The sequence below is a fragment of the Colletotrichum phormii genome (genome assembly GCF_030913505.1).
Source record: "Colletotrichum phormii strain CBS 102054 chromosome Unknown BDP81scaffold_5, whole genome shotgun sequence".
NCBI classification, from domain to species: Eukaryota; Fungi; Ascomycota; class Sordariomycetes; order Glomerellales; family Glomerellaceae; genus Colletotrichum; species Colletotrichum phormii.
In genome coordinates this window covers 856,825-874,757 of record NW_026851447.1, presented here as the reverse complement: position 1 = coordinate 874,757, position 17,933 = coordinate 856,825, and the positions used below count along the sequence as shown (strand labels likewise).

At 52.2% G+C, this 17,933-nt stretch overlaps 4 protein-coding genes across 4 annotated transcripts; 3 read left to right on the top strand and 1 right to left on the bottom strand.

Annotated features, from left to right (window-relative positions):
• The first annotated feature begins 6,592 nt into the window (after positions 1-6,592).
• Positions 6,593-7,521, top strand: BDP81DRAFT_421227 (uncharacterized protein). The gene has a single exon (XM_060589905.1). It carries the CDS (start codon positions 6,651-6,653, stop codon positions 7,098-7,100), a length of 450 nt encoding a protein of 149 aa, XP_060448142.1. The 5' UTR covers positions 6,593-6,650; the 3' UTR covers positions 7,101-7,521.
• Positions 7,522-11,607: 4,086 nt separating this feature from the next.
• BDP81DRAFT_469623 (putative exoribonuclease family protein) lies at positions 11,608-12,968 on the top strand (the record flags this gene model as incomplete). The annotated part of the gene is made up of 2 exons (XM_060594528.1): positions 11,608-12,255; positions 12,336-12,968. Exons 1-2 carry the CDS (start codon positions 11,782-11,784, stop codon positions 12,966-12,968), a joined length of 1,107 nt encoding a protein of 368 aa, XP_060448141.1. The 5' UTR covers positions 11,608-11,781.
• A 207-nt stretch (positions 12,969-13,175) lies between these two features.
• On the bottom strand, positions 13,176-14,069 carry BDP81DRAFT_447211 (uncharacterized protein; the record flags this gene model as incomplete). Its single annotated transcript, XM_060592156.1, has 2 exons — positions 13,176-13,577; positions 13,671-14,069. The coding sequence occupies 2 exons, from the start codon at positions 14,067-14,069 to the stop codon at positions 13,176-13,178; spliced, it is 801 nt and encodes a 266-aa protein (XP_060448140.1).
• A 1,004-nt stretch (positions 14,070-15,073) lies between these two features.
• BDP81DRAFT_421220 (cytochrome c) lies at positions 15,074-16,420 on the top strand. The gene is made up of 4 exons (XM_060589904.1): positions 15,074-15,296; positions 15,747-15,937; positions 16,011-16,105; positions 16,166-16,420. Exons 1-4 carry the CDS (start codon positions 15,287-15,289, stop codon positions 16,188-16,190), a joined length of 321 nt encoding a protein of 106 aa, XP_060448139.1. The 5' UTR covers positions 15,074-15,286; the 3' UTR covers positions 16,191-16,420.
• The last annotated feature ends 1,513 nt before the right edge of the window (positions 16,421-17,933 follow it).

The window sequence follows — 17,933 nt, the reverse complement described above, 5'->3', positions numbered from 1 at the left end:
TTCTCCTTTCCTTGCGTGTTAGGTTTTGGAAGTGCAAGACAAGACACGAACCCGGCCGATGAGAACTCGTAGTCTGAAACATGCCTCTTTTTTTGGCCTCTTAGTTAGCGATTAGATGAGTGTAAGTGTATCGACGGTGGTGCAAGTTTCGCCAATGCGCGCCCCATTGTGAGATCTCTCTATGAGAACTACACCTTTCATAGTGCCCCTCCCTTCTGTACGGACTACGGATACAAATCTGCATCTTTGCAAGTGAGAGAGATGTATGGGCGTGTGTTTTGTATTCGTACCTTGCCTATCTTATCCGTACCTACGCTTGTGCGTTGGTCGCACACGCCCAGAGCTCCGCGAATGGCGTTGGCCGGCACCGGGCGCGGGATGTGCCGGTGGGGGACAACGCAAGGCAGGGCAGGGCAAGGCATGGTGAGGTAAGGTACTTTGTACTGCGTGCCTTTGGTACCTTTCCATGCACCTCTTGCCTGCGAGGTACCTCTACTCTCCCCCTGAGGGAAGAGAGGCTCTTTGAGAAGGAGAAATGCTGGCGTGTGGAGCCCACGGGGAAGATCTCCCGGACATGGGTCGTTTTTATTCTTGGAAGTTTGGGGTTTTCTTTGAACCTCCGGCCCCCCTTGCTCTTTTGCGCCCTACCTAGAGTTGAGCCTCAGGACAGGGCAGGGCAGGGCAACCTGACGTGCCTGAACACCTACGGATAGGTACACCATACGGGACGTTATGTGTGCCTGGGTATGGAGAGAAATCTCTGCCTGCGTGATGAATGTTGAGAGAGAGAGAGAGAGAGAGAGAGAGAGAGAGAGAGAGAGAGAGGCTCGTGCTAGGCTCCGGTCTGGGATTTGGATGGTTGAAAATTTTCTTTCCAAGGGTTTCGGCCAACTCGATGGAAAAGTTGCCTGTGCATTCTTCCGGACCGGAAGAGAAAACTCTGTCTGGGGGGGGGGTTTCTTGTGCGACGCCCGGCGTTGGGGAGGGCGTCGGTGCAACGGTGAAAATCTTGGATTGTGGGAATTTGGAAATATGTGAACCGTGAGCCAAGGGGGGGAGAACATGCCATCTTAGGCCAGGCGAAAGTTACGAGATACCCATGGGTACCGCTGAGTAAGAACATGTTTTCTCATGGCTTCTCATGTTCTGGTTACGGGAGTTAAGGGGGAAAGGGGGGAAAACTTTTCTCGTTCAATCGTTGTGTGTGCAGTGTACAAATCCAGTACAACGTTTCAATTCATGGTCACAGCAAAATGTACGAAAGGAACAAGTCTCAGACGCCCCGTTTGTGTGACTTGCAAATGCAAGTCTTTTGGAGGCGTATACCGGGCGCTCTTCTTTCCCAGTTCGTCGGTATCCGTACAGGGCTGACTTGACTCTGACGGAGAGACAATACCTCTCCGGTAGGGCGGGATGTTTGATGGGTAATGATGATGATGATATGACTTGAAAACTCTGCAAAACTTGGCTGTGGCTTACTGAGCTTACGAGTGCCATAAGCAGCTGGCAGCCTCGTTGGAATACAGACTCACACGAGGTGAACATTTGGGGACAACTGGGACATTGGGAGGGGGGGATGAAAGTGGGTGTATGGACCGTCTAGCTGGATCAAGACATAAGAAATCAAGAGTTTTTTGCGTGGCGTGCGTGGGGGGGGGGGGAGGACACCTACGAATACCTACCTACCTCGTAGTAGAAGAGAAAAGAAAGAAACGACAACCAACAGCCCAAACCTGGCTTAGAGACATTCTTCGATCAAGGGGGTGTTAATTAGTGAGTAGGAAAAAAGATGGCATTTTGCAGCTACGAAGTCGAAAAAGCAAGCAAAGATGTGCGATGTTGCGCCAAATGCCATGCCACGCACCAAAAGGTTAAGATATATGCCAAAAGGCAAACGACGCCATACCCCGTTAGGAAGGAGCCCGTTCCATGATCCAGATTCTTGTGACCGTGAACAGCTCAAAATCTTTGCAAAATGCTTTGCATTTCACAAGGCGAGATTCCAGGGTATACAGATTAAAATGTCCGAACATTGCTCGCTACCATTACTTCCGTACTTGACCCTTGACTATTGATACCTAATTGACTGTGGAAAAAGCGGTGTTGGAAGATACGTATTTCGTACTCCGTAGAAAGAATTGGGAACCCAAGAAGAAGAAAAGCTAAGGGAGGGGCGGATAGGCGGGATTAGAGACAGGGTTCTCGGAGCTGTCAACGCGGGATGCCGCGGCGCTGGGTCCAATTGGATGGGATCATGGAGCTCACAGCTGAAAAGGTACACTACGAGCTTTTTGGTGCTTGTAAATTTTCTTGCCATGTGAAGCTGTGACTCTTTCTTCCATTTTGCGGGTTTCATCCACTTTTTTTTTCTTCTTTTTTTTCCTTTTCCTTTCCATCGTCTCGGCTTCTCATCCGTATGACTCCTTTTTCAAATATCGGATCCTCGTGATGCTCAAGATTTCTCTTACGGGGATACGCTGTTAACTTTTCTCGCTTAGCTTCATGAAAGAGGTACGAAAAGCAAGGTACGGAGATACCTTACCGGGCCTCGGGACCCGGTTCCAACTTTCTTTCAAAGTTCATGTCTTCTTTCGGGGACTATTTTCGGTCTCCGGCTAGCATCCCCCGTTGACATTTCAGGTACCACAGAGCTATAGGAAACTTGCAAGGACCAAGGTACCTTGTATTTGGTAGCCCTCTCTTTCTGCCTTGGCAGCTTCGGTGACGTCCTGGTTTGAAGTTGACTCATCGTCGCCTTTGTCTCAAGGGGCCTATGGGTCGTTGAGTACCTAACTACCTATGCTACACTAGGCAACTCTGTTTTGTCCGTCATTCTCCCGTCAAAGTCAGGGATACGTCGTCCATCTTCGACTGAGGCTGTGTAACCCTCTTGCTTTTCTTTGCGTACGAAGTAGTGGGTTACGGGATACAAGGCAAGGAAAAGATGGCCAGGTCTTAGCTCTGCCGGTCTCGCCTAACCGCCCGCAAGAGTCGTTTATGCTTTAAAGCAAACTAAACAGCAGCAATGAGCAATCTACAGCGTTATGCAAAAAGAGAAACTTGTTCAACTTGTTCAAAGCGAAACATGGCGCAACATTCAACCCTCCCCCCCACCAGTCCATTCCAGTAGAGAAAGAAGGAATAAAACAAAGTTTCGAAATGGAAAGCAGAAACCAACCAAACCCCCCCACACATGCAACTAGTGGGGACTTTTTGATCTGTCTGTGTAACTCTGTGTTACTGTGAGAGCGTGTGCATGTTGTATCGCTGGCTGGATAGTATTGCGGCCTCCAAGCCACCGAGGTTCTGTTCTTGTTTGGTTTAAACCGCGACAATCCGACAACTCGTATACGCAATGCATTCGTTGTGGAGTATCCGTACCCATCGCCGAGACCTGGATGTTTCACTGTTCCGGCCCTCACCGTTGATACCATCAAGTCGGCTTCAAGCGGCGGCCAGCAAAGTTCCTGCATTGCGTGCGACGATGGATCAATGTTGCGATACCACGCAATGGTGGGGACTCTATTGCAATATCTTTCACACGCTTGCGGTGACAAGTTGTGCCCTATGTTCCGGTCTGGACCCAAAGCGCGCCGAAACATTGCTAGCTATTGCGGAGTACATGTTTCTCTTGTCATCGTTTCCACCAAAAGACTGGTCCCCTTGAGTCTCGATGCACTAACTGGCGTTTACCTATTCACTATTCCTCCGTAGTGCGCATCCTCAGACCCTGTGATGTGTACCTGGATGGGGGTGGGAGCAGAGGTGGTTCCCCTACAGTCGGGTATGACGGGGGGGGGACGTAGTGTATCCGTAAGGCACCTGAGGTACGAAGGACCCTCTTGTTCCAGTCATGCCAAAATCATCCACAGCATCTTCTCGCTTTCTCAAGTGTTCAAGAGTCACTGGGCTCCATAGCTACATACGCTTGCGAACCAGACGGAGCTGAGGTGGGACTCCCAGTTCCAGTTCCCGTATGTACAGTCACGATGCTGTGCGACGCTCCCTATGCGCATCTTGTGCTGCGTCACCGGTTCCTGGATTTGCCCTGCGGATCCCCCGTCACAATACCTTCTTCTGTGGAAACTCGAGAGTCTGGACCTTTTTCCCATCAAAAAAGAGCGCACTATCGCGGCGACGCGGACAACCACACGCGTGCCACGGTAGCATCCAACATCCCCACCGGGACGCCTTGAAACGACGGAGGCAGACTTACCTAATCCAAGCCCGGCGGTCGATGAAGAGTCTGGATGCTTCACCGGGCTGGAGCACAAACTGGGGAAAGGTAGCAGCAGCAGCCTGAGGTTTCCAAGACCATCTGGCAAGCATAGGTACAGCAGAAACAAGCTTGGCAGTACGAATATGCTCATGCTGTGTGGATTTGTTTGCTCTGTGACGGCCGGATTGACCCCATCCCTCCCCAATCAATCTCCCTCAGAAGTTTAGAAACCCGTGACTCTCCTGGATTCTCCATAATCCCATACGTTTGCCTGACCGGACGGGGGGGGGTGGGGGACCTAACCCGGACCAGACGGACCTCACGGCCTCTCCGCCGAGCGAGAGCTGCGAGAAGCAAAGCCTATCCGTAAGGTACCTGTTGAGTGGAGATGTGGACGATGCGTTGTCTTTAGGTCCTGCTTGGATCGCCGTCACAGGCCGGGGAGAGCCGGCCAGCACCGGGCTCCACAATGCCAAAGGAGCTCCCCCCCCCCCCCCCCCCCCCCCCCGCCCCCAACCTCTCTCTCTCTCTTCCTCTTCCTTCCCGGACGCCGCCAGCCCGCTCCGGACTCCGTGGAGTGGGCGTAAGGGAGAGGGTGTGAGTCCACAGTCCCAAGGCGTTGAGGACCCATTTTCTTGCACAAAATCGAGCAAGGACAGCCCCAGCTCAGACGGCGTCGATAGAAGGACGCCCCTTTTGTGCAAAGTTGTGCACAACAGCTTTATACAGACCTTATGGATCACAGATTCACAGCCTTTTTAGTGCTCCCGTCATGGAGGATTCATCCTTGGGCCGTCCACTAAACAAGAAACTTGTTCGACGATGGAGCCTTTCTCTCTCTCTCTCTCTCATGTTTGCCATGTTCTTACGTACTGAAGCAATCGCTAGCAAACGCAGTAGCTCAAGCTGAGCCGAGTCTACACTAGCTCTCCCCAGGATTTTCGGGGCCCTCTAAAAGCCAGGCCTCAAAAAAAAGAAACCCGATTTACACGATGGAGTCGTCTAGTGTCAAGAAAAACAAGGCCTGGCTGCCCGAATGACCGGTGCAGATTTTCACTTTAGTACGGCACCACGGGAGCCGGCGCCGACGGTTTTTTCTTCAGAGGCACTAGGAGGCCCCAGAGGGATGGAGACCATGTGCACACACACTATGACTGATGATTGAGAAGTCTACACTAGATCGGCGTCGTCCATTGCCTTGTCCCGCATCCCTGGATTCGAACCCGGTCTTGTTGGTTGTTAGACACGTCAAAGGAACGTAAAAGCCTCCCATCAGCGGCGGCGCTGCTGCCCAAGGCTTTTTCGGTAGCGTTGATTTGGAAAACTTGATGGATCGATCGTCGTCACGCCAGGCGTGCCAGGCCACATGCAAAGGTAGGGGAAAAAGAAAAAAAGAAAGAGAAAAAAAACCGAGACCCTTGACAGCCACTGCCCAACAGCAGCCCTGGATTTTCGAGGTTTTTTCGAGATTTTCTTTTCGACATCGTCGATTCTTCGATCCGAGGGGGTCCATCCCTTTCGATCTAGCAAGGCGCAGTCCGACGATCTACTGTACTATCAAGGGGTGGGCGAACAGGGCCATATTTGGGCCTCCTTCAGCAACAACACACCCCTCGTCGTCAAACTGACTCGGGAAACGCAATTAGGCAATAGCGAAAGGTCGGCCTCGATCGATGGGGTATCGGGGGTGGTCCAGCACGCAAGCGCGCGCAAGACAGGCGCCGCATTGCGAAATGTCCAGACCCGTCTGTATATTGCCTCTGTGATTACGGACTGTTTATCCATCGCCTTCGCCTGAATGGCTGAAAGAAGGATTTGTAAACCGCCTAAGACGGATCTCATTAGTGTTAGACGGGTTCGATACTATGGCGGGATGGCAGATGGCGAATTTGTCTACTCTATCAACCTTATCTCGAAGAAGGATACGGCTAGCATCTTTGCAATTCCCTCGATACCCCCAAGGAATCCTTCAGCGGCCGTTGATTTCTTTGTCTCTGTTTGTCGTCTGTGTGTCTGTATCTCTCTGTTGGGCAACCTTGGGGACGACCCGGCGCACCCCGCGGTAGGTAGGTATGTATTGGGTTGAAGAATCGTCCGCCCATCGTTTCCGTCCTCGGCGACGGCGCCGGGCCAGCGCAGAACGCCAGCGAGTTAAGCTGGGAAGTCTGTTTTGCGGAGCCCCGAGGGTGTGCAAATTTTCTACACAACCTAACTCTGTTGGCCATGATCGGCGGACCGGCCGGGGCATCGCATCTCGCTCTCTTAGCCTGTAACTCCGTAACGCCTCGCGGCGCTGTCCGTCTGGGGGAGGAGGAGGATGGGATGGGACGGCGGGCGGGAAAACAGTGGGAATCGAGGAGTGCTGCCAAAACGTAGGTTGCAGATCACCGAGGGCCGAAGAAATGTTACTACCGAACAGGTTTTTGTCGTGATGTGGGCGGCAAAACCGGATATGAGCGGCGCGGGAAGGGACTGTGGGACTGACGGGGGTGGAAGACATATGCAATGCAACACCACGGCAATTCCTATCTACTATCGACATATTAATTGTAAGATGTTATTTGCTCGATTTCTTCGCACTCTGGGGGGGGAGTTTTTTTTTCTTTTCTTTTTTCTTTTCTTCAACGGCCCCCAATGCTACCGCACCACGATAGGAACTAACTCGGGTTGCTTTAGACCAAAGGAGGAGCTTGTGTCCGTTCTACGTACAATGCCCAGGGGGAGGGGTGTTGCGGGCAGGGCCGTGAAAGTTTATCGTGTCGTGCTCGCGAAAAGCAACGCCATCGATTCGATGTTGCGGCGCGGCATCGACCCTTGGATTTGGACGACGATGGAACATTCAAGGTTTTTTCTGTCCCCTTTAATCGCGATACGGTGGTAAGTGGCGATGGGAATCTGGCATTGTTATCCTTTGCTTTGTAAGAGGGAGCCGAATGTAGTCAGCATTTCCGTTCTCTTACTGCCCAGAGTAATCACTTCTGGAAGTCCATCGAAGGGGTCAAAACTAACTCTCGATGGGGGGGGGGTCGGGTTCCTGGTCTGGTTGACGATACTTTCTCGACGGGCTATTTTCAGTACAAGCTCCTTTCCCTCTCAATGGCAAAGGTGTGATGAAGCTGTTATGTAAGAATCACAGCATGCAAGGTTAGACTTTCGGGTAGGGGGAGAAAAAGGTTTGGACAATCCGTTGTTTTCCTTGGACATGCGTGCTCAACACGAGTCCGCGAGGAGCTAAACGAGGTTTCGAGAAACTCCGATCATCGCATCTCTCTCTCTCTCTCTCTCTAGACTTTTCTCTGCCCTTTTACGAGCATAGGGCTCGTTTCGGAAGCACAGCTAAAGCTTGAGCTTCCTTCCAAACGGATCATATCCTCCGTTGTCCGTTGTCTGTTGTCCTTTGCAACGGAGCTTGTTGGCCGGAAGGTTCGGTCGGAGCACTGCACTGAGGGGTCCCACACAGAGGAAGGGGGGGCACGGTGCTCCCGGGCCGGCGCAGTTTCGGGAGCTGCGGGTGTGCTGGCGGGGCTTCGTAAAGTATGTGTGTTGGCGGATCGGGGTCGAGCGGTGCGAAGCCGAGAAGGATGCCAATTAATTACGGAAGAGTCCGTGCCAAGCGAATACGACACGTCCGAAGGTGCCCTACACCATCAAGTGAAGTTCTGTTATTGTAGGGACCAGAGACGAGAGGTTGTCCGATCGACGGGGCTCGGACGGGCTCCGGGGACGGGGTGGCTGCCGGAGGCTTATGGTTGGCCGGCTGTGACAAGACTGATTGCCGGGGCCGTAATGCGCTGTTTCGAGCTCGGGGAAGCAAGCGCACGCGGGGCTTGGGAGGGCTCTTGGATGACCAACGTCGAATCGTGGGTATCCTTCGTAGTTGGGCTAGTTTACATTTGGCTGGATGATGATGTTCTCAATATTTGTGGAGTTGCGTCGGATTGTTCTGTGTTCGTCTGTGGTAAATGGCAAGTTGACGCATTCCGAGAGCTTTGTGCATCTGTAACGTATCTTACATCAGAAGATTGCTCGGCCATCGGCTTGTCGCCGCGTACGACATGCAACCGATCTGTCTAGCAGATGATGTCTTGGGTAGTTTCCTAGACGAGGCATTCGTACAGTCAGTCAACTTAGTTCTCAACTTGAATACTGCCATGGTGATGAGTGATGAGTGATGAGTGCCTAGAGGTCGACATAGGTTCAGAAGAGGACTCCCTTGGTAACTTGGAGGCTATGAGTTGCGGACTAGATTTAAATGTGTTTCAATTTGGCTTTCTGACGAGGACGTGAACCGCACTAATATCATTAAAAGCTTTCCTACTTACTTATTACTACAGTAATCGTATACTTTATTGGGTTTGCTGAACTAGGCACACTTGAGGAGACGCCGGCTTTCGCTAGCTCTTCCAGTTTTAAAGGCCCAGATTGTTCCGTTAAAACTAAGCTCTCAGCTCATCAAAGGGAAGACGATGGCGAACCTGTTTTACTCTACCAGGCTCAATCATCAGTCTCCAACCCAGTCGTGTCACAAATCAATTCGCACTCCCTTCTCCAGGACACATATTTTCCGTCAGGCCGTTCAATTTCCCGACTAAGAACGGGCCTCTACTCTCCCAGACAAATGTAACTCTCCTTTCTACCCAGAGCGGACCCAATCATCCCTGAATTATGCCCAGAGTTCGTTCTCTCCTAATTCCACAACAGGTATCCCCTCGGCTTGATGCCTTTCGAGCCGTTCTGAGGCGGAAGAAGCTTTTCTTGATACTCCTGAGCCGTCTTCCTTCTACTCCCTGATCTCTATTTATACTCCCCCGATTTAACCAAGAAACGAGAAAGAACGCTTGTAAGCAAAGCTCAAATCGAGGGCCACATTACCATAGAGATTGGATAACTACCACTCTACCTAGGGGAATAAAACTCGATCCCGAGGCAGAACTCTGGGCTCTTGCGGCTTGAGGTGTCCTACTGGCCTCAGCCTCTACTCCTGTTGCTGCTTGTTACTACCGCTCCCCTTCCTCTCCCCTTCTTTCTACCGTGGCTACATTAATATCTATAGATTCGCTTTGAATTAATTTAAGAGGATCCCCGTGAGGTTTGGCAACATTGCTCGAGCAGATGGCTGCTCAGCCCTCGCCCTGCATGCCCAAGGTACACGCATGTGAGCTGCCGGTAGACTGTCTAGGCTGTATGGTCAGCCATTCAATTTCCAGTCCTAGTCACTTGAATCATCCTGCTGCTGCTGCTGGGGAAGTCGAGCCTTTGTTGCAGTACAGATGCTGTTGTCGATACTGCGGATAAGTGTGGCCGGGATTCTTCTAGTCGGCTTCTCCCCGTCCCTCCCTGTACATACATAGTATCAGCCTCATGAGGAGGTTTGGCCATCATCACTATAAGGCCGACAGATTCACGATGGACTAGAAGAATTTTACCCGTTCTATTCACGTTTGAACTTGTTGGCGCCTCGAAGACCCTTCATCACTGGTCAAATGCGAGCAAAACGCTGCGAGGTTCTTTCAAAACCTCTCACAAGCGTAATGCGAGATATACAGATTGGAAACTTCGAATCTCCCCCACGGCGAGGGCAAGAGAAGGTCTCCTACCTGCAGATGATCTAGATATAGGACTCATTTCGTCAACGATTGCGCCGGGATACTCAATTTAGCTTCGGGTTATGCCACTGGGATGCGTAGCAAACTCGGGCACTTGGAGCAGTCGAAATCGCCAGCGCTACGGGTGACGGCCATCAGTAGGCGGCTTACATGTTACGATTTGTAACATATTGTGTCAATGGTTATCATCATCTCCTTATACGTGACTGTGAACTCGTTGTGCTAACTTATCCGGACAGGGAAGTAGTGCAATTGTCGATGCCAGTGCCACTTCCTGACATACTAATAAATGTAGACTGCGTGATGGTGCGCTGCCGTTTTTCTTTCCAGTGTGAATTTATGAAGAGCTGAGCAAAAAGAACTCCAGCTCAGTGTCAACCAAGTGCCTCTCTGTATTCAAATCTTATGAGTGCTAGGTGAGACATCACTGTGAACTCGCTAAAACCCTCATGCTCGTTCGTGTTCGTGGATTTGCCCTGCCTTCAAGCTCTTGAGAATCATGTATCTTGGACCAAATCACGCTACTGCATGTAGACGGTCTGCGTATCTCACGGTTCGTAAGCTGAATCAGGGGAAATTGCAATCAGATTAACAATCCTAGGATGGGAAGTCCACGGTATTCCGTGTAGATGGCTCCTAAAACCTTTCATGAAAGTCTGTGTAACCCACACATACTCCTACTGACTCACTCTGAAGCAGCACATTTTTCATTTGGCGGCTTGGATTTATCAGTCACTGTCGCTTCTCAAGCTTTGATCTAAACATGGCCGCCAACTGTAAGTAAAGGGCTACACGTAGATCAGTTGTCATGGTGGGCACGGCCTCAGCAAAGACACAGAGCAGGACCTTATTGCTTTTTTAATTCTTGTTCGTATCAATGATTCGGCGATTACTGAGATTTAGAGATTCTTTTTCGTTTAATTTGCTTCATTTCTTCGCATTGTTATGTCTTGCCCATGGCTACATCTGAAGTCATGACCAGTCCAACTACCTCCCGGGACAGCCTCGTACGGGCCTAGAGTGAATGATAAAGGAGACGATTATTGATGAGACTCTACAGTTGTTCACAAGACAACGACTCGGCAGTTATTGAGCATTGACTCCCGCCATATACTCACTATTACTTCCGGTTCCGATACTCTGAGGATTGGGGTTTCTTCTATGGATGTCCAGAGGCACATGTACAATTAGATAATCAGATGTCTCGTCCGTACGAGATCATCAAATATTCTTGAAAGGGTAGTTGACATCGCGTAAGCCCGTCTCTGGTAAGATCGATCAAATTCTCGTGAGACTGGAAACCCCGTCTCGACTTTGGTCAATTGAGGAGGTGAACTGACATGAATAATCGATCAAGTGGCACTGCGAGAGTATAGCTACGAATTATGATTTTGGGGTGAAGCTTTACGATATCTGGAGATAGTTCGTGAAGCTGAAGAATAAGAACTCCATGCCTTGTGATAAATCTTCCTCCTTCGAGGCGCGTTGCCAATTGCTCACTTGAACGGCATTCAAGAACGGGTCTGTCTGAGTAATTTCCAAGTCAGTCGTTCTCTGGAAATGACAATTGGAGGTTTCTCTTGAACATATCGAAGGTAAGAACGTGGACTTGTGAAGCTAAGTAGGTGTGAAGGAGTTGACCGTAGATGTCCGTTCAAGCCACAGCTCACGCCACAACCACCGATCCGGACAGCTCGCGCCGGCCGGCCCCACACCCCGCGGACCCCACCATCAAAAAACCCCTGCTTCCTTTGACTTTGCTCGGGAGAAAGTCCAAATCCTACCAACCTTTTGCGATCACATCCCGCCCGAAAATTCGAGCTGCTCTCCGCACCGCGACCGATTGACGAGAAATTGAGCTATTACAAGCTCGACCAGAAGCTACGCGAAACCCCGCGAGTACTATACCCAGCCTGCGATCAGGAAAAAAAGAACATACCCGCACCCAGAGAAGCCATGGCGTCTGCACAGCAGGTTCTGCTCTCCCCGGCAGAGCTCGCCTACCTCCACTCAACCCTCTCCCTCACGCCACCCATCCGCCCAGACGGCCGCAAGGCAAAGCAGTTCCGCCCCCTGACCGCAGAGACGGGCATCCTTCCCGGCACCAACGGCAGCGCGCGCATCTGCTTCTCCGACGGCACGGAGGCCATCGTAGGCGTCAAGGCAGAGATCGAGAAGACGACCAGCCCGTTTGGCGCAGACGTAGACGGCGAGGAGGCTCCGGAGCCGAGGAAAGACGCGGGCAAGAAGGAGGAGGTCAAGGGCAACAATGACTGGCTTGAGATAACGGTCGAGATCCCGGCCTCTAGGGAGGACGACGCCGCGACCGTGTTCCTCGCCAACATGCTCAGCGAAGCGCTGCTCGCCGACGGGGAGCTTACCAAGAAGCTGCGGATTAACAGCCGGTTCCACTGGAAGCTCTACCTAGATGTTTGTCTCTCCTCTCCTGCATACACATTATCGTCCCTTGTCATGAAAGATAGGAAGCTAACACACCTCTCCCCAAACAGATCCTCCTCATCTCCCCGCCTCTATCCTACCCGCTCCCCCTCCTCTCACTCACAACCCACCTCGCACTCCTCGCGACCCGCCTCCCGCGCCTCAAGTCAGAGGGCGACGAAGACCCCATGTTCGACGACGACTGGGAGGCCTCGACGTTCCTTTACCCGCGCGACGGCAGCGCGCCCGCTACCGGCGGCTCGCGCCCGCCCATAACACTGCTCGTCATCGCCGTCGGCGGCAACGTCATCTTCGACCCCGCGCGTGAGGAGCTCGCCGTCGCAGAGTCGGCGCTGGCGGTTTCGGTCGCCGAGGAGAAGACGGCCGCCTCCGCTAGCGGTATGGACGTAGACGGTTGCCAGCTGAAGTTGCTTTCCGTGCGGACGGTGGACCCGCCTTCGCGGTTGACGGCGCCCGGCGTACCCAACTCTGTGAATCCGGCTACCGGTCTTGCTGTTGGTACGCCGTCAAAGGCACCGACGGCGCCAGCGGCTGCACAGGGACAGGCGGCGGAGGGAGTTTGGAAGCCGCCTATAGGAGGTACCAAGGTGCACGTGATTGAGGGGATGATCTCCAAGGTCTTGGAAAAGGGAGGCGTCGCGGACGAGGTGCTAGAGGCGATTGCCGCGGTGGAGCTGGCCTAAGGGGGGATGATTCCGGGACTTGTATTTGAGGGGGATTTTTAACGTTTGCGACATGTCAGGATGGGCAACGGAAAGACAAAAGTCATGATACCAATTGGTGGTTCTGGTTTGGAATGTCATGTTGTACATGGTTCGGTGGAGGGTATATTACAAAAATAGCGTGTTCATCCCCCGTTACATCTTACACATGGATGGGTCATCTGTCTCTTAAAAGATGCCAAACCACTTCTTCTTCTGCTCGTTCTCTGCAGGTGCATTTGCCTCGACGTCAGCCACGGGCGAGGCCTCCATCGCCGTGGCGGCCGCAGCCTTGTCCTCCTCCGACTCTTCCTTCATGCCCAAGAAGTTGGCAATGGGGTTCTCCTTGTCCAGTCCGTGGACCTTGCGGTAGTACTGGCGCTTCGCGACGTCATCGGTGTGGCGCGAGTGCATGGCAATGGCCTTTTCGTTGCGGTCGCGCTCGTGGAGCTGCATCACATGTACCCATGTACGAATGAACTGAAAAGGGCTGCTCCAGAACTCGGACGCGGGGGGTAGGAGGTGCTTGAACGGGGATGTCTGGGAAAAGTTGAGGACCAACGTCGAGATGGCCAGTGTCGTCAGTGTTCCCTAGAAGATATAATGTTAGCCACCCGTCGTCCAACAAGCTACGGCCCGGATGTGTGCGTTTCTGTCAATGGAGGCACACCAGGTTCTACTAACCAAGGAGATGAAGAGGTGGACTTTGCGGCTGTTGAAGAACCAATGCGCCCACGTCCCCTCGGGAGCCATCATGCCAGGATACTCCCGCGTGCGCTGAGCGCGCACTTCCTGGCCGCTGAGCGGACCGCCATAGTGCTTCGGGCCGTTGTTCTTGGGCAACCGGGCGCCGTGGGAGGGCGGGTTGAACTTGGCCGGCTTCTCGAGGATGGGGGGTCCCTTCTGGCCCGCCTTTGTCGGCTTGGACGAGGCGTACCGGATCGTCCACACCGTGTTCCGGCGGAGCGCCGCCGAAGCTGCCGTTGCGGCCGGCCGGCCGGTCGAGGTCGCTGCTGCGCGCCACATGGGGCTCAAGGCCGGGAGGAGGAACCTGGGGAGGAGGGTCGTGGCCGAGGTCGTCATTGATGTTGTTGGTTCGCCACTATAATAGCAGCGGCGGCAAAAAAGGTGCAGGACCGACCCTAAAAAAGTGCCTTTGCCCGATGTTTGCCGACGTTGCAAAAGACGGCGGTCAAGAGAAAAGTAAGTCACCTGGACGGCAATGTTTTAGACTTTCGGGGGTCAGGCGTCTGTTTCACGGCGTCATTGAGGCTCTGGTATGGATCAACGGGATCATCAGGTGCGCGCCGGCAGGATCGGTCGGGGCTGGAAAAATGGAAGCTCCAGAAGAATTTCTCTGCTCAAAGAAGTTACAGTGGAGCTACGTATGATGAGAGGTTGAAATGTTGAAAGCTAAAGGGTCGCCGAACTAACCCCGTCGCGCATCCGGGCGCATGTACGGGTACGTACCTGACCCATACGAAAAACAACCCCTGCTCACCTCAATTGACGATCGCGATGACCCTATTCTGTCTCCGTACCTAGCAGCATCAGCAATAACACTCCATCTATTGGCTGCAAGATTGACAGTTCGGGATCTGGAACAAACAGACGCCGAGGTGGAAGAGGCCAGAAAGCACGGGTATGGGCAGATTTGGGAACCCCAGTCGAGGCTCGGCAAACGGGAAGTTGGTGACAAGAGGATCGAAGTGAGAGATAAAAGACAGAAAAAAAAATTGCTAGTGGCAGGGACACCAACAAAGATCCCCGCTGGCCCGCCGCGCCGCCCCGTTGGTTGATTCGTTGACCTGGCACTCTTACCCAAAAAGCGAGCTGGTCCCGTCACCAAAACACCGAGGCGCAGCGGAGAAAGCGTTCTTCCGGGAGCAGTATCCTGTTTTGCCCGGGTAGCGACCCCCGGACACATCACCCTCTGACCAATGCTGCACATCTGATTGGTGGCCGCGTCGCCACACCGTGTGGCTTGTGCGCCGCGGCACCCAGGTCAGTGAGCTCATTCCAGGCTTTTTTTCCAGGTGCCTTTGCGCCGGGTTGTTGTCATAATTAAAATCGGATAACTTAGCCTTTTTTTTTTTGCCGTACTGTCGTCTCGTCTTTTTTTTACTTGGCCCGATCCGATTCTTAAAGTTTTTCTTTCCCCCTTCTTCCTCCATTCCTCACTCTCAACCATCTACAACCCAAACGAACTTACCTGACGACCTGCAAAAGAGATTCTTCTTTTGCATTTTCTACCTGATACCCCTTTTCAAATCCTTTTAATTATCCTATAATCCGTCAAAATGGCTGGTGGTAAGTCCTCTCACTCCATGCGCGCACCTCCGTCCGTTTTCGCCTTGCTTTGCGGATCCCCGATGATTGTCCATCCCCCGAGCGCTTCAATCCGCCACGAGCCATTGAGCAGCGAAATCGCCTTCGCTGGGTCTTTAACGGTTCGGAACTGCTTCGCGGGCCAATTCGGCCTCGATTTCACCTCTTGCGACACCTTTGTCCTCTGCGACTCGTCTCTCTGAGCACCTCCGACATCTTGCGCCAATTTCCTGGCATTTCGTTTGATGGGGCAAAAAACAGGGGCCCGATGAGCGAGAGACAAGGAGGCGTCGGCAGGGGCGGCGAAGCAGTGAACTCGCTCACGACGATGGCGGTCGGGCTTTCATCGGGATTCTTATCACAAGCAAACAACGAAACCGTCGCGGAATACACATCGCCTCTAGACTAGTAAACTGACCTTGAGGAATTTAGGTGACGCCAAGAAGGGTGCTACCCTCTTCAAGACCCGTTGCGCTCAGTGCCACACCGTTGACGCCGACGGCGGCAACAAGATTGGCCCTGCTCTTCACGGCCTTTGGGGCCGCAAGACCGGTTCCGTCGAGGGCTACTCCTACACCGACGCCAACAAGAAGAAGGGCATCGAGTGGAACGAACAGACTCTCGTAAGCTCTCCCGATCATTCAGTCTCACTGAGGACACTTGAGCCTGATTTACTAACCGTGATCCTTCCTACAGTTCGAGTACCTCGAGAACCCCAAGAAGTACATTCCCGGCACCAAGATGGCGTTCGGTGGTCTCAAGAAGGAGAAGGACCGCAACGACCTCATTGCGTACGTTTTCACTGTTACTCAGCATCCCACTTGAGACTCACTCGCTAACCACGACAACAGCTACCTCAAGGACTCCACCAAATAGACGGATTGATGTGTAACGATAGGATTGCATTAGACGAACTGGCGATTTGCGATTTGTACCAATAGACCACTTTAGAACAGTGTGTTTTGGGGGCTTCACTAAACAAGCCCATGTTTTTCTCTCGAAAATTCTCCCCTTTCAAGACGTTGTAATACAACAAATTTCATTTTGCGAAACAAATATACTAAAGACCTGAGCGTGCCATGCATTGTTTCTGTAGCATCCGTGCCTGCAAATCGTTACCGTGTCCATGATGTCAGCTCTGGCGTGCCTTGTGACGCCGGACGTGGCCGGGGAAAAAAACCCGCTTACTCAGGTAATGCAGTAGTGCGGCCACTCTGTCCCCTTTAGCCAGTAAGATGACTCGCCCGGCGTTGTCATCCTGGCACCTCGTCGAGTCGTCATAGGACCCGTCCTGTACCGAATCATGAATGTCAGGAACGTGTTACGAAATGTAACGGGAAAAGGTCGGTCAATTATTCAAAAATAGCCGTCTTTCGAAGGTGTCCTTAGTGACGGTGCGGCTCAAGCTTTACTCTGCAAGCATCAGGAAGAAAGTAGAATCTTTTGCATGCCCCCTGACTCATGTGAACGACTGTCACTTCTCCACTCTCAGTGGTCAGTGAGTCCTGATCCAATCACACAATCGTCGTGGTCCCCATGAGGACTTTCTCCGACTTGAAAGTTGGAAATATCGTCTGGTTGTTCAGTCGAACCTTTCAGGATGAAAGTCTGAGGAGAGGTATACGGCCCAGACATACAAAATGGTTCCGAATACAATTGACAGTGAACGTGCGCTCAGCCCCTGATTCTCACCACCGCTATCTATAGCTTCGGAACTGAATGGCAAGGTCCGAGAGGCGACGCGGTAAACGCACAAGGAGAACAGGCTAATAGATGACGAAAATTCACTTTCACGTACCTGGAATTGTTTAATCTCTTGGTGTGTTCCCCAGAGGACCTCTATGCTTTGGGCGTGATGGTGTCCTTCTTACACCCGTCTGCCCCTTTATATACTATCGTTGACAACGTCGGGTTGGGGGGGAAAGGGGGTAAAACGCAAGTATTTGAACGTAGATGGCCGAGTCCACAGCACATCTAACCTACGGAAACCCATATACCGTGCGATTGAAACCATTGTCGACATCGTCTTTATTCTGCTATCCCTCTACAGGATCTCGGTGAGGCTCCACGGTCAACAAGGGAGCAGAACATCGTTCTTCTATCTCTGCTGGCGATCTGAATTTCGCTGCATGAGACCGGTTGATTCACCCATGACTAATATTCCTAGAACTTTAGAATGTATATCCTGTTCAATGATGCAATCGTGCTCTCGAGGTTCATCCTCCTCAAGGTTGTGAAAGTATACCGACCAAGGCCTAAGTTACTACTCAGAGTCAGTCGGTAGAGGAACGTAACTCACTTCAAATAGAACTTTGAGAGACTGCATAGCCCCTGGTTGTCTCGATTCACTCTCGGTCTTGCGATGTTTAGTCGTACTCAGAGGGCAAGTGCCAACCTGGCAGCCCAAGCAGGCAGAATAAGCAGGCACCCAACACTAGCACCACCACCACACCTTCCCCCGCCACTCCCAAAGGTCCATAGCCGAGAAAACTTTGAGAAAGGGCATGAGCCTCGTCTGAAGTGTAAATGACCTAGTGGTGGAATTGTAAATGCGTAATGGGTCCCGCAAGGGTTGCGAGTTCGAGTGCCGTTGTGCTCACAAAAAATTGGTGGTCCTAT

Coding starts and splice junctions, on each gene's coding strand:
- BDP81DRAFT_421227 (XM_060589905.1), top strand. CDS start 6,651: ATGTGGGCGGCAAAACCGGATATGAGCGGCGCGGGAAGGGACTGTGGG.
- BDP81DRAFT_421220 (XM_060589904.1), top strand. Junction 15,938..16,010: donor AGTGGAACGAACAGACTCTC/GTAAGCTCTCCC, acceptor TCCTTCCTACAG/TTCGAGTACCTCGAGAACCC. Junction 16,106..16,165: donor GACCGCAACGACCTCATTGC/GTACGTTTTCAC, acceptor CCACGACAACAG/CTACCTCAAGGACTCCACCA.